This window comes from Anopheles maculipalpis, chromosome 2RL (assembly GCF_943734695.1).
Source record: "Anopheles maculipalpis chromosome 2RL, idAnoMacuDA_375_x, whole genome shotgun sequence".
Classification (NCBI taxonomy): domain Eukaryota; kingdom Metazoa; phylum Arthropoda; class Insecta; order Diptera; family Culicidae; genus Anopheles; species Anopheles maculipalpis.
The window spans coordinates 35,354,106-35,369,200 of NC_064871.1; the positions used below are offsets into that span (position 1 = coordinate 35,354,106).

Here is a 15,095-nt window from a genome sequence, read left to right on the forward strand (position 1 = left end):
ACATCAGGAAACCTGCAAACAGCAAGAAAGATACAGAGGGACAGTCTGTGAAAATGTCTTACAGTTCTTAGTTCCAGTGCTTTGGTTTGGTGACAAGACGACAATGGTGCAATATTTGTTTAAACAACAGGATATTATATGCCATCTGTTTAGTGGCTGTGTGTTTGCCAAATTCAGACAATCGGTACCAGTGACATAGAGTAGAAAACCTAACAGCCTGAAAACACACATTTTAAATCGATAAAAAGGAACTTTGTTTTTCTTAAAATTAATTATTTCAAGCACAAAGAAACACACACACAAATAGAAGCACATATTAGGTGTATAAGTTTTGGGACAAGCAATGAAAACACTTAACTTTATTAGTGCACATAATTCGTACAGTACTTTACTGGTATACTTATTTACTGTTTTTATTTTACCCCTGATAGCAATATAGCAATTGTGCAATAATTCTGGCAGCACATTATTGTGCAATAATAATGTGCAGGTGTAGCAGAAGTAGTACGTCAGATCCTTAATCTATTCCAATGTGCATTGTGACAGTTAAAACATGTAGCCATTTAAAACATTTGCATTCTTGTTTGTTCGCTTCTTCTTTTCTATGTTCTGAAAAAAAAAAACACACACATGAGAGTGATTTAGTAACTTGCTACACACAAATTCCACATATCAGACACGCAATGGAATGATTTTATTTTAATTTAACCGTTACGATCTTAATGTGATGTGTAGCGCGGCTAAACCGCGTCCAACAAAAAAGGGATAAGCAATCCTTGTACCCGTGCTGGGCACCAACGTAACAAAGCTGGAAAGCTATAAAGACGGTACGTAGTAGGCGGGGTACGTCCTCCAGCGGTTCGGAGTTAGGCTGATGTCATTGCTCGGTGGCATGCCACTAGTTGCATGGGAAATGTATGAGATTTGACAGATGAGGTTGAACGTCAAACGTCAAATCCCATACATTTCCCTTGCAACTAGTGGCATGCCACCGAGCAATGACATCAGCCTTAGTGTGTTCGATTAGTAAGATGGCAACAAGGAACGTGTTCGCATGGCGGTAGGATAAATTGACACGCCGCGTAAGCTTAAGGAGATCAAGACAAAAGAGAAAACAAAAACGAATAACTGTGATTTTATGAGAGAAAACTAAAATGAGGGAAAAATTTAAAATTAATTATTTAAATGGTTTTGTCCTTTCGTTTTCTTTACTCTTTAACACTTTTAACACTATTTCGATAAACACGGAAACGAAATTATCAAAAAATTTGCAGTCTAAAACCGTCGTGTTTTGCGCGTGTGTATATGTGAGTGAATGTATAGCACAATTCCGGTCGGAACAAAGCATACAAAAGAATTAGACAAATTAGAGAAAACTGTAAATTAAATTATGAGAACAAAAAATCTTCAAAAAGAAAAGCAAGAGGGAATATAACATATTTTTAAAAAGAACTGACTAGCAAAGCACCTTTACTATCCTAATTCTTCAAACAGTAAACCTGACGCGTGTTGATAGCTTACGCTCTTTTATGGGCGCAGGTATGAAGTTCTAGTGTATTAAGCAAACTCACAGGAATAGCACAAACAACAAAAACAACTAAACAAATCAATTTTAGTTTTGTGCTTACCTGAATGGAATTTATTTACAACTCAAACAGTCTAATAAGCAAATAATAAGCATTTTAAAACCAGACAACCACAGCCATACACACGCGCACACTCACGTACCCCAAAAAAAAAAAAGAGGAATGTACAAATAGACAATGTAGTAAATAAAAACAGATGCAAAGATGATCGTAAATCACACTACGCGCGACTTCCTACGCGTCACTTTGATGTACTATCATTTCACATACACACACCCCAGTGGTTCTTCCGTGGCACAATCGAACGTCATAAACGGTAGTAGCAGTCCCTGTAGTGGCTGCTACCAAAAGCAGACAAAGGCACAAATACGACAGGGATTTGATCACACTCAGCAAGGAAAAGAAGAAGAAGAAGAAAAACAACAATAAACTAAAATAAAACTCTCTCTTTTCTTGTCGGTGAATGTTTTCTCAGCCCCGATCAAGCTAGTCAAGATTGGGGAGACCGAGTGAACCAGTGAGAATCAGAAGCTGTACATAATTATAAGACTAAGAGTTTGACTTAATTCATGAGCACAGGAAGATTGAAAGAGCAGACAAAAAAACACAACCCAGTGTTGAGTAAAGGTGCAAAAAAGTGAAGCAAAACATTTAATAAACAAAAAACCATACACAAACGTATGGAAGCTCACATAAACGCATAGGAAAACCCGTGTAAAGAGAAAATGAAATAGAGAGATGAAAAGAGAAAAGAGAAAGAGAGAGAACGATAGGAGGGTGTATGAATTTAAATAGAATTCCGTATACCAGACCGGTGGTGTCACCAGAGAAAATTATTGCAATCGGAAAGAATGGTCTACAAGATCTGTTACATTTAGCTATATAATTGCCAAATTTTTTGAAAAACCTACTGTCTTTAAGAAACAAAAAAAAACACACACACACATAACAGAAAAACATATCCTAAGCTGAGGTGGAAAGGAAAAAACGAAAAAAAAATTTAAAAAAAACGTCACACAAAAACACAAACAATGAAATGAGTTGAATAGCATAATGGGAAAATGTAGAAGCGGGAAAAGAGAATGTAAAACAAGAAATGAGATACAAACGAAAAAAAAAACAATCGACGACGAGAAAAGGCATGAAGAGCAGTGCAGTATTAAGAGACTTGCAAGTGTTTTATAACTCTAAATGTACGAATTATTAACTATCCAAGATAACTTTGTATAGGGTATCGGTATAAATCCTGAAACAAAACCAACAAAAAAAAAAAAACTTGTAAACTTGTTCGAATTTATCACATTGAAAACATTAAACACACAGACACGCGTATTGACGGAGAGAAAAGAAAAACAAAAGCAAATATACTATTAAAGTTGAAAGCCAACTAGCCAACAACCACTTTCGATGGCAGGGACTTCATTTTAGGACATACAAATTAATAGGTTAATGGTACGCGTGAGGTTAAAGTGTAACGTACAAACAAAGCAACAATACATACACACACACACACACACACACACACACACACACACACACATACACATACAAACACAAAACAAAATAAATAAGAAATGATAGTACGAGAGGGCAATCCATCATATTTACAGTGGTTGCGATAGGTGTATGATTGATGGAAGAAAAAGCACAACACAAAAAAACCTCACATTTTAAGGTATGATCAAAGGTGCCAATGTGTTTGTTCGTTTTCAGTAAACCACCATAAGCACTGAACATTATGATGTTATGAAAAAATGGCAGGTTAGAAGCAATGGAGTGATTTACTTTTAAGTTTCCTATTACCAGCATAATTTATCGTCAAGCGCTTCGTGTGTACGTAAGAGCAAAAACAAAAGAATACTGTACGAACTAGCAATCATTAACAGTAAGAAGCATTATAAGTTATACAAAGAAATGGGGATTAGTTTGCTATCGCGTTTGTTCTCTTATTTTTCACTAGGAGATACACGCGTGATTTCATTACCGCTCGATCTCTAAACGATGGTTTGTAAACAGAAGGAAAACGTTACGTTTTACAAATATGTTTAGACACTTGGCAGTTTAGTTTTTTTTTTTTAGAAATTATTTCTTAAATACCGTTGTTCCTTATTAGAAGATGATCTGTGGTGGTGGACGGTTGACTGTAGGGAAGCAAACTAGAAACTGTCGTGACTGTGAGAGACAAGTACGGCAAAAGGGTCCGCTCTGTACACCAAAGCAACATTCCGATTAGCAGCTTACAGAACTTACCCAACTCCCGGAACAATTTTTGCACAAACACACACACACACAACAGGGCGCTATGATTTTCTTTGTTTCCTTGTCATAGTAAATTGCCAAAATCTAAAAAAAACTTACAGCTGATATGTTGTAGATTATTTTCATCAATAGAAAGCGTAGAATAATATTCTATCCTGCAATGTAGCTCTTCAAAACAAACGGACAAATCATAACGAAGCAATCAAAATCAGGGAATTTGGAATGTTTATGTCCTCCAGCATGCAAAAACAAAAGAAAAAATGTGACGATTTTGTGATTATTTTTTTATCTTTAATCTAACTTGCACTAACAACAATAATACGTTTTCGAGTGGAGTACGAAGCGAAATGGAAAAAAAAATTCCTAGTGAAACAAACTCAACTCCAACATCACATCTCTAGCTTGGTCATGAATTTGTAATTGGTATTCGTTTTTTTTTTGTTATCTTTTAAAATGCAACAGTAGTGTAAAGCAAACAGGCATCACCTCTCAAGTATACGGCAAGAAAATTACGAGAATGACGAATTAAAACATTTAAAACAGAAAAGAAAAGTAACGGCAGAATGGTATTACACTTCAACAAAAGGACAGTACTGGACTTCATTTACCACAACAAAACAAAATAGCTCAACAGATGTTGGTGCCATAACAGACAGTCAACTTATTGCGTTGGAAAGCTTATCCTTCAACCTCACGAAGGATGTGTTGTAAGGAGATACACAACAAAAAATTACAGACGACATTACAAACGAAACGCATCTCAGGTCTCAGGTTTAAAATGATAATCTTAAGACACATGATGCAGCAAGTAGCATCTACTTCGGGCAGACCATCGATAACACTGTCTTATTTCGTATAGTTTGATCTTCATGGTTGTAAAATTGCTTCTATACACTTTTATTAGTATTTTGTTCAGTGAAACGTTTAAATGGTTGTAACTAGAATTTTAATTTCGTCTCAAATTACAAAACTCAATGTAAAAGCGCCATCAAAACCAAGTTCAAATGCAACCAAGCTGCCTTTTTAACAGAGTACAACAAGCGCAACAATGAAAGCAAAATACACTCCTCCAGAGTGGAGAGGAACGACCGAAATAAATGGTTAATAAGAGAGCAAAAACACAAAGCGAAGACCAGGAAACATGCAAATGTGTGCAATATTTGGATCAATTCAACAAAACTTTCTAAGCTACAAAAACACAAATGGAGCCAATTTATTTATTTAGGTACATGTTGAGAATAGCAAAATGGAGAGAAAGAGAGTGAGCTAGAAAAAAAAAGAAGAAATATAACGCAGCGCAAAACAATACAAAAACAAATGGAACCAAAACAGAAGGGAGAAGTTTCTTATAGTGAAAACCTGAACGAAATACCTCATGAGCTAATTGCGGCATTTAACACAAACAAAACAAACAAAAACGGGGGAAAAAACATTATGAAAATAGAAGCAAATTAAAACATGTTCTTGACAGTTTGTAATAGGCTCAAATCAAACACTTTTACAGACGTTAGTGAAGATGCAAACGATGTTTGACACAGAATCAAATTTAATTCAACAAACACAACCCTAACAAGTAACATGCAAATGAGATGAAACATCGTCCCCTTGGAGCCGGAGTGTTACACTGCAACAAACATTCAAACCTCAAAACACAAGCATACACAACACGAATTCAGTCAATATTAAGTATGCAGATATAAGAAAAAGAAAAAGAAATATACGAAATCGAGTTTAAACGCAAATTTGAATATTAAACCCATACACGCACATCTATTTAACGAGTGTGTGCGTGCGTGCGTGTATGTGTATGTACTTTTTTTTCCTCCTGTGTACGTGGTGCTGCTGGTGGAACACGAAAACTTAGCAGAATACTTAGGATACTCTTTAGCTAGGGATAGGGGATTGGACGAGTATGCGGTGACCGGCCAACCCGGGCAAACCGGTAGTCAGGGAAAAATGGCAAGGGTCAGGGAAAATCACCCACCCCACCACCGGGTGGGGGGGGGGGAGGGGCAAAGCACATATACAGATGTAATACGAACGGGATCCGGGGGCGGATCGCGCGGTACCCTCTCTGTCTCTCTGTGCAGCAGCACCGTACCTAAGCGCAAAACTATACAACGGGAAAGTAAACTGAAACAATTTTCCTTATCGTTGTTGTATCTGTAGATGTGTTTTCTGCATCAAAATTAGTATAAGTTTAACGTGCGTGCGGGGCGACGACGTATATAAGGTACCGAGAAAGGGGAAAAATGAATTGAAAATCAAGCACATGGTGGGAAGAAACGTGACAGAGACGAACTCTGGTAGAGTTGCAAGCTGCACAGCAGAAACATTCATATCCCGTACACCTGACAGTGATATATCCTGTCGATTGTGTCAGAACAGAAAGGAACCGCAACGCCCCAGTTTGCAAGCGAAAACATAACATAATAATGGGCAGGGAACAGCCAAAAACGCGTGCAAACAAGCAAGCAACATACAAAATCACAATGAATTTGAGTCAAAGACATCTTTTGTTGTCCTTTGCTTCAGTAATGATATTCATACATTTTCACGATAAATATAATAAACTCAACTAAGAAAATGTACAACGTCTAATAAGTGTGTGGCGTGTTGTTTTTGTAACGGTCGTAAAAAGAAAACAACAATTCAAACGCATTCGTAAGTACGCAGCCAAATGTGGCTGTACCGGCTGTACGCAGGCGGTTCAGATGACAGCATGAGGTGGGAATATGATTTAGCTTTAAAATTAACGATATATTTTTTTACTTTTTCTCGCTTTTGTAGGTGGTATAGAGCATCCTTTTATCGCGTTAACTTGCTCTTAATGCAAACAGACCCTTTCCGATACAATATAAGCTCAACATACTCTTTCAGCGCAAGTTTAACATTAACTGAATCATGGTTAAAGGACACGTATAATTCGTTCTTCAATTTTCGATGTTATCGCGGTAACTTATGTACGGTTCTGCCATGACTTGTTTTTGTCACCATTCTTGTGCCCACGGTGTTTTTTTAATGATCATGCCAAAATGCCAAACAACTTTGCTAATTTGAATATGAAATTCGAGCATGAGCTTGTCGTCCTAGAACCTACTTTTCGTGTAGTGTCTTCGTATACAGCAGACCGGAAGGATCAGGCGAATCCTTAACAGTCTTTTATCGCTATTTTAACAAGACTCTTTCCCCTCGTTGGATGATCTGGCTAGAACCATACAACACGAATATCATTTCTATCTTCGAGCCAAAGAATTGTCTTTCCTGGTTGGTTCAGAGTAAATTTTTCATTAACTACCCATTGTAAGTAGCTACGAAGGAATATATGAATTGATTTTAAGAAACAATTTAATTCAAACATTTATTTTTCAAAATTTGGCTTGCTTCAATCAACATACATTGCTGAATCTATTCTAAAGTGCTGAACCATGTATCGTAAACAACAACGCGGTCGCAGTCAAAAATTGTTTACCAAACAAACCGCACAAACGTCAGACAATATTGGTTCGACACGGTGCATTCGGCGGGCACCGCAAACACAAGTTCCGTTGCTTTCTTAAAGGCGTGTTTCGTTCGATACTAAATTCAATTAAACATTCCACACCGGTTAATGTTGGTCGATATGTGTACAGTTCTCAGCGAAGCGGGTTCTAAAAAATGCATTATTTGTCTGCAGTACGCCCCGACACTGGTTCCCCTGAATACGGAAGTTGACGTCGATGGTGTTACGATGAACTGTGAAACTATGTACGCTAAATTCACCGGCATTCAGGTGGGCCTCTTACCAACAATTTATAACTCTTTCGAAGTAAAATATATTCTCAAATCGTGTGTTTGTACATCATTCTTTCAGCATGAAACCGAGACACTCGCCAAAGAGCGCTTGCTGAATCTCTGTTTGGCTTGTCTAACGCAACTAAATTCTTGTTACTTATTTCAAAAACAAGCAATCGAATCAGCGGAAAGAATATTTGCAACCATCACAAAATTGGAACTGCAGCTAACGGTTGATAAGGATAATCTCTCATGCTCGTACCTCAACTCACCCACCCAACAAACAGACAAACAGACTGAAAATAGTATTTATGTAGATGAGGAGAACGTAACTGAAGAGATAGATCTGGATCACAATGATGCATCACCAGTCGATCAGTTCGTACAAGAGCCAGCGCAAGATGTCTTAGAGCCAGAGCTAGAAGAACAAGTTGCTGAAGAATCCACCGATTCGATCGAACCAGACACACCACTGCAAGAGGCTGAGCAGCACAACGAACAAACTGTGCCGGAAGAAAGCAAATCTTCCTGCAGCGAATGTACACACCTGAAAAGTAATGCCATCTGCTTTCGAAAACACTTTATGCGAGCGCACTGCCACGTACAGGCAGGAGACAAACGGTACCGGTGCACCATCTGCTTTGGACAGTTTCAAAGCATGCGATCCTTCATACGGCACACACGCACCCATCAAGGAACGAGGAAGTACGCGTGTCAGTTCTGTCCCAAGTCGTTCCACTACGCTCACCATTTGCAGGCCCACGAGCGCATCCATACGAAGGAAAAACCTTTCGTGTGTGAAAAATGTAACAAAGCATTCATTTCTAAGGTACGTTTAAGCACACACGAAGATACACACCGGGCCGAGCGGGCGTTCGAGTGTGAGGTGTGCCGGGCAAGGTTGAAAACACGGCAGAATTTGTACAAACACAGTCTCATCAAGCACGACCGGCCGGTGGCAAAGTTTCAATCGTTCAAGTGCGAACAGTGTGATAAGGTACTGAGATCGCAATCGGCCGTTACCTATCACAAGCAGCATCCATGTGGGTCGACAGTTCGGAATCAGCAAGAACAGCTTACCGTGGAACAGAAAGTCCTTCATCGAGACGGTAACCATCCTAGGAAATATGCTTGTGGCGTATGTGGCTTACTATTTAACCAAAAAATCGAACTCAACCGACACACGCTCATGTATGTAAATATTGAATAGTTATCTTATCGTAAGCTGTATTGTTAGCAATAATTTTAAAACATTATTGTCCCCTTTTTTAACAGTCACGAAGGATCATTACCGTATCTGTGCGACGTTTGCGATCGTCCGTTCCGACAGAAGGGAACACTGACGACACATATGCGTACCCACACCGATGAAAAACCGTACGAATGTACGCAGTGTACAGCTCGTTTTCGATCCGCTGCTTCTAGACGCTCGCACATTATGAGACAGCATGCACCGTAGACCAGCGATCAGCTAGCTTCCCGAAGCAACGAAGCATATACGAAGAATGACGTGTGAAGGACTAAATAGAAGTGATGCCCACCGAGCTATTTATTATAATTTTCAAAATAACTTTATAATTCAAAGAATCCAAGTACTAAACTTGGATCCTCTTCCAAGGTTTATTTATGGAGTTACAAATTTAAAGTTTGAGGATTTTTAGAAACAAAAAAAAAAGGTTTAGAACCTAACGGGCTCACGCATCTAGACCATCAGTTCATACTAATTTACTTACTTATCACGCCTCGTCTGTGACTGGGTCATCCGATGTCTTTCTCTCGATGTGATTAGCCCACTGGAGCCGAGGGCATTTTGGTTTTGCTTCGTTTATCTCTAGCCACACTTTTCGTGCCGCCCACTCAATCTTTTAGAAACCTTCTGCCAACATAGCAGAGCCGAAAGCCAGTGTTGTATTTGTCAGATGAGATATGCCAACTTCTGGATTTTATTATAAACGATAATCTCCGAAGCTGTCGCCTGCGAACCTCAAATGACCCTCGAAAAGCCTTGACGCTGGTGGATAGTTTTCCGTCCATACGGTATAAAAGGCAATATATGAACATTTTAACACGATTTTCGTAGCCCAGACAATGGATAATTAGTCCAAAAGAGTCGCTGGCCCTGGCAGCGTGAAAGTGTTCTGGCTGATACAAAAATATGTTTACTTTAGCAAAGATTGGCTTAAGTTGCCTGTACTTTTGAATAAATTTTATCATTGCATTTGTTGAAGTGTGCGTAAAACTTACACAAAAAAGTTCAAAATATTTCTTTTACCATTCTCTACCACTCACCAGAACATCAGTTTTAGCTATCTCTTCTAGTTGTTGTTTTATAGTCCAAAAACAAGTATTCGTTAGTAATGGTTAACTTATAATTATAATCGGCTTCGGATTTGTGTAGTACGATAGAGAAAACGGATCGAATAATGGTAATAGTTGCTGTAAGAAACCCGACTTTATTGTTTAAAAAACACGTCGTGGAGATTTTTGTAAATGATATTTGAAGGAAGAACAAAAAAAAAATGGGTACAATATAAATAAAAGTTAAAAACAGAAGTAATTGGAACGTTAAAATATATTCTCATGACGAAAAGAAAACTATTTTGCTCCCATTTTAATCTCAAATTTGCTAACTCCGCGAGATCAAATTTTGCTGCCTCGAAATGTTGCGACCGATTTTTGCTGCGCTGCAGCGACTGGAAGTAACAGGAGAGCATCCATTTCAGGAGGTAGCTGGTATCGGGCTTGAAATTTTTCAAAAAATTGGTTTGAAATGTTTCAACCCCTTTCTGCGCCTAACAGTATGCCATGCGCTTTATAGCGACAGGAAGCTTTAGCGAGCTATAATTTTCAAAGCTTTTCTTGCGCCGCAATGTATGCAAAGCGTAAAGCACGTGGCGGTGTTTTTTCTAACAGCTGAGCAAAAATCGATGTTTTTTCGGCAAAATGCTACCTCCAGCACTAGTATGTTCTCCTGTTACTCGAAATCAAATTTTTGGTGCACAATTTGGTTGCGCTTTCCGATACAAGACGAGATCGGGACGAGATTTCTGTTCGAACGAAGGAAGTGTTTTACTGCCAAACAAAATGCAAATTGAAATGAATTTTTTTCCTTAATTATTTTTTGAAACAAAATCCAATGTGGAATGTTTTTTTTTTCTTTCTTTATATATAGTATTCGAAGTATATACAACTCGGCGCCGAATTTCCATATCTTCCTGGGCTGATTATGTACATATTTCTCAAGGCATTTTCTGCATGTAGATTTTTTTTTTTGGCTGGTTTTTGTGTTTTGTTCGTTCTGCTCTGGCGAGGATGAAAGTTTGGTGGGATTTACCCATCTAAGATGAAAGGGGTTTTCTTAATCCGCCGATGAAAGGGAATAGGTTAATCCGCCACTGGAACCATAGAGGACAACAAGATCTGGCAGCTAAATCATCCACAGGTGCACCTTAGCTGAAGGAGAAGGGAATGTCTACCCCTAAAATAAGAAGGAGCAGCCGTAAATAACTCGGATAACTGATCAAATAACAATTCAAAATGTTCGGACGTACACTTGCAATAAGCACGCGCGTTGCTCAGCTGCTGCGGTGATCTTTTTTTGTATTAAATTTATCTAGTACTTATGGATTACTCTCTGTAACACTAGTTGTGGCCTTGTTTATGTAATGGTAGGGTGTAGTAATAGTATTATTTTCGCAATGTACACCAGTATCAGTGCCGCGTAACGTAAATCGGTTTTCGGCCGGGGAAGAAAACAAAGAAAGGGGCCTAGAACGCATTAACTCAACGTGTTTTACTTCCTTCACCTGCCTACCCATTACCGCATGGGCAGTCAATACTAGCCAATTGCGTAAGCCTGTATCTGCTAGCACTGCATTAATGCACGATCTACTAACCATAAAACTTGGAAATTATTGTAACATAACCCTTTTCTACGGTGAATGTTCGCTGTTTAATCCCTTTCCCCCACCCCCCTGCCCCCCTGCACAGAAACATATTGTTAGGCAGCGCGTGTGCTTGCCTTTCAATCGCTGAAACAATTCCACCTCAATAGTACCCAGTGTCGACCAAAACGAATCATTACAAGGCAAGCTTTTCTTCTGCCATTAAATTGCGTAAATCAAGAAAAATACGGTAGTAAATTCAACAAAACGAAGGCATCATTTAGCAATTTAGTAACAGAAGATAAAACAGTCGAAAATCGTACCTTTGATAACCTTCTGTGGAACGTGTTTGCGTGTGTGGGTTGACAAACTTATTTTTTCCCCCTTCCTCCACACAGTTTAACACAGTGTTCTTCCCTTTTCTCATCCGCTCTATTTGAGTTTTGTGTCCAAACACTACGTTTGATACACTATTTCTTTTTAATTATTTATATAATGTTGCACTTGTTTTTGTCAATGTGTCTCAATTAGCTAAGGCAGTGATATTTTTCTCTTATCTGGTATCTCATTGTTCTTATTAACGTGGAGCATGGTGCTGATGCTGCTGCTGCTGCTGCAACACTATTACACTACTCTGCTACTACCGCTACTGCACTACAGCACCGCATCGCTGCTGGTACACTTAACACTACAGCTCGTAACGATACTAAGAAATTAGGTTCCCGAACAGGAAGTGTTGTATGCTACAAACTAACGAAAGAAAACAGTAATATACCATGTTAATGGTGTGTGTGTGTGTATGAATCTCTCAGTTCCGTAAAAAAAAAGTTAAACAAAGTGTAAGCTACAGAACCGTTCTGTGTGGATGCTTGCAATCCTCACAAAGCCCTGGTTCAGAGGGGTTCAGCGGCCTATCTTGGCGTAGCGGTTGTGTCATTAAACTATGTTATGCATCTAGCTGCTAAGGAACACGTGTACATATATTAAAGCGCAATGATTTTTTGTTGTTGCTGTTGTATGCTTTCCCTCCGGTTCCGTCTTCCCATCAACAACAAAAAAACAAAAAAAGAAGACGGGAAAAAGCTTCGGAACTTAGCACATAATTGGGCAACCGGTCTGGATGTTTTACAGTGCCGGACAATGTATCTGCCAGAAGGATACAGGGCTTATCAGTCCGTAGAACAAGCGTAAGAATAGCTTAAACAATGCAGATTTCAAGATGCACCACCTCATTCGACTGGAACACAACATTACATCCGTTTCAGCTACGCTGTTTCAATCTGCAATTGGTACAGAAAGCGGTCTGATCCAGCACCTTTTACCAGACCTTGATATAAAAAATCCAATCCAATAAAGGACCGAATTTGACGATGTTCTAAAATAATGATACAATGTACGTTCGAGTCGGATGGGGTTGTTGCATATCAAACTCTACATTGTTCCGGCTATTCTAATGCTTGTTTTATGGGATTCATCTCTAGAAGATGGCCCGTATCAGTGTATAGCGAGGTGATCCACCCGATTAAACCCTATTCTGTCGATTTTTGTTTTGTTTTTACTATTAAATTGGCCAATTGCCAATTGTTCTTGGGCGCGGCTTGGTTGGGGTTTCTTATCCGGAAACGCGCATATTTACTTATTACATTACACAACTACTACTACTATTATTATTATTATAATTATTATTAACTTCTTTCTATCACAGCCCGTTGCTTTCCATCTTGCATATATATAAAGAGTGGTATATGCACATTCGCCGCAACTTTGTATGCATACTAATCTATAAAAGCAGCTACTTCTGGTAGGTTCGCTCTTGCTCGTGTGTAACCGCTATGTAAAGGTTGTCGTAAGTAATGTTATTAAATTATTAGGAAACTGCCCGCAAAATGTTATGTGTGTGTGTGTGTGTTTATAACGCATGCATTAAAAAAGAAGCGACACAAATGTTCCTATTTTTCATGCTAAGCGCATGAAAAAGCCATCGCTTGGTCGTTCGGTCAGTGATCAATGTAAACTACTAGACAACATACTGTCAAAATTTGAGAGCTTTATCTCTTAATTTATTGCTCAATCCAGGCCCGAGAAAAATGACCATTGTGTCACATTTCCTATCGGCAAGATACGATCGATCAAATATCGATCAGATTCTGGCCTTTCGAGAGAATGAGACAGTTTATAGAGTGGGCGGCTGCACCTAACCAACCATCCGACCGTTTAGAGCTCCTTCTTCTTCTTCTTCTTATTGGCTTAACGACCTCTAATGTCATGCCGGCCATCGAAATGGCTTTCTAGACTGCCGATACCCACGTAGTTGGATAGTCAGGCCTCTCTACGGCGGGACGGTCCAGATGGGATTTGAACCCCGGTTTGAAGACTAGCGAAGCTGTCACCAATACACCGGGCCGCCCCTAGAGCTCCTAGAACATATAGAAGCTGCGGTTCACAATCAATGAAAAGGATGTCACAGCCCGTTTTATTTCCTCCAGGAAAGGCATTAAACCAATGTGATTTATGGTGACATAATGGAATGTAACTGTCGGGCGTGATGCTACCTGGCATGAATAATAATGTCAAGTGACAGGAGCTAGGGTATAAAACTAAGTGCGAGCAAGAATAAAATCTCTCTCTCTCTGCGTTCTGAACTCGACCCGCAAGTATGCCTTTTTCTTCTATATTCTGCCAACAGTTTATAGTACAAGAAGACCCTCTCAATAGTTGCCTCACATGCATTAAAAAGTAGCCACGGAGGTTGGCGAAGTGGAAATGATTATCTAGGAGCATTTAGGGATTCTGGAAGATACCAAGTAGCCAAAGATTAAAAGGAGCATTTAGGGATTCTGGAAGATACCAAGTAGCCAAACGAAGTGTGCTCCAGTACCGTCCGATCGCAATTTTATAGATCAATTTAAAGAGGAAAATCTATCTAAAAAATTGCTTCGTCAAAGCCAAGAATGAATTGATGAAATAGGAGACCTTTGAACAAAAAGAAGGGCATAAGACCGCAAGTTGACGAGGCAAAGAATGGAACTTTTTTCCCCCCTAAATTGAAGATTTAGTACAGCAAACAGTTGCAATCGCTTTCTTTAATGCATACGTTATGCAGCAAAATTATAAGCCGAAAATTGTTGCAACTTACAGAAAGACTTTGTCGAACTAATCTGGTTGCTTATGCTACTTATTCGCCCCACGGCTTCGTTAGCTTCAATCTCTATGTAGGCAACCTTAAACGCGGTTGCGCGAATATTGACCTGCGAACTGAACGATGCGTCCATCGATCGGGCTCGCAAGTCAATATTCGCGCAACTGCGTTTAAGGTTTGCAACATCGAATCCAAACACTGTCTTAAAGTACAAGATGGCCCCCAGCTTCGCAGATTACTCAATACGTTCAAGGTCAATTCCTCAATACGTTCCCTTGAAACGGGATCTGGGATTCAAAACCAGGAAAGAAACCAGCTGCCGCCGCTAACACCTTTTTCACTCCCAAGGACAACAATTATGTTCTCATAAGCCATGTCAACTGGATGATCTATGGGACTGTCAAAGACTGGGAAGGAGAACAAGGTTAAGCTGTCGAACCTGTTCGATTTCAA

General features: G+C 39.2%; 2 protein-coding genes across 2 annotated transcripts in view; one reads left to right on the plus strand and one right to left on the minus strand.

Moving 5' to 3' along the window:
• Positions 1 to 15,095, minus strand: part of LOC126559171 (LSM12 homolog A-like) — a 213,181-nt gene that overhangs the window by 175,557 nt on the left and 22,529 nt on the right. The gene's annotated exons all lie outside the window — the stretch shown is intronic.
• LOC126567074 (zinc finger protein 180-like) lies at positions 7,468 to 9,078 on the plus strand. Its single transcript, XM_050223315.1, has 3 exons — positions 7,468 to 7,617; positions 7,699 to 8,810; positions 8,895 to 9,078. Exons 1-3 carry the CDS (start codon positions 7,468 to 7,470, stop codon positions 9,076 to 9,078), a joined length of 1,446 nt encoding a protein of 481 aa, XP_050079272.1.

Excerpts from the sequence above, each read along its gene's own strand:
- LOC126567074 (XM_050223315.1), top strand. The coding sequence starts at position 7,468 with ATGTGTACAGTTCTCAGCGAAGCGGGTTCTAAAAAATGCATTATTTGT. Across the intron at positions 7,618-7,698 it reads CTAAATTCACCGGCATTCAG|CATGAAACCGAGACACTCGC; the intron begins GTGGGCCTCTTA and ends TCATTCTTTCAG. Across the intron at positions 8,811-8,894 it reads CTCAACCGACACACGCTCAT|TCACGAAGGATCATTACCGT; the intron begins GTATGTAAATAT and ends CTTTTTTAACAG.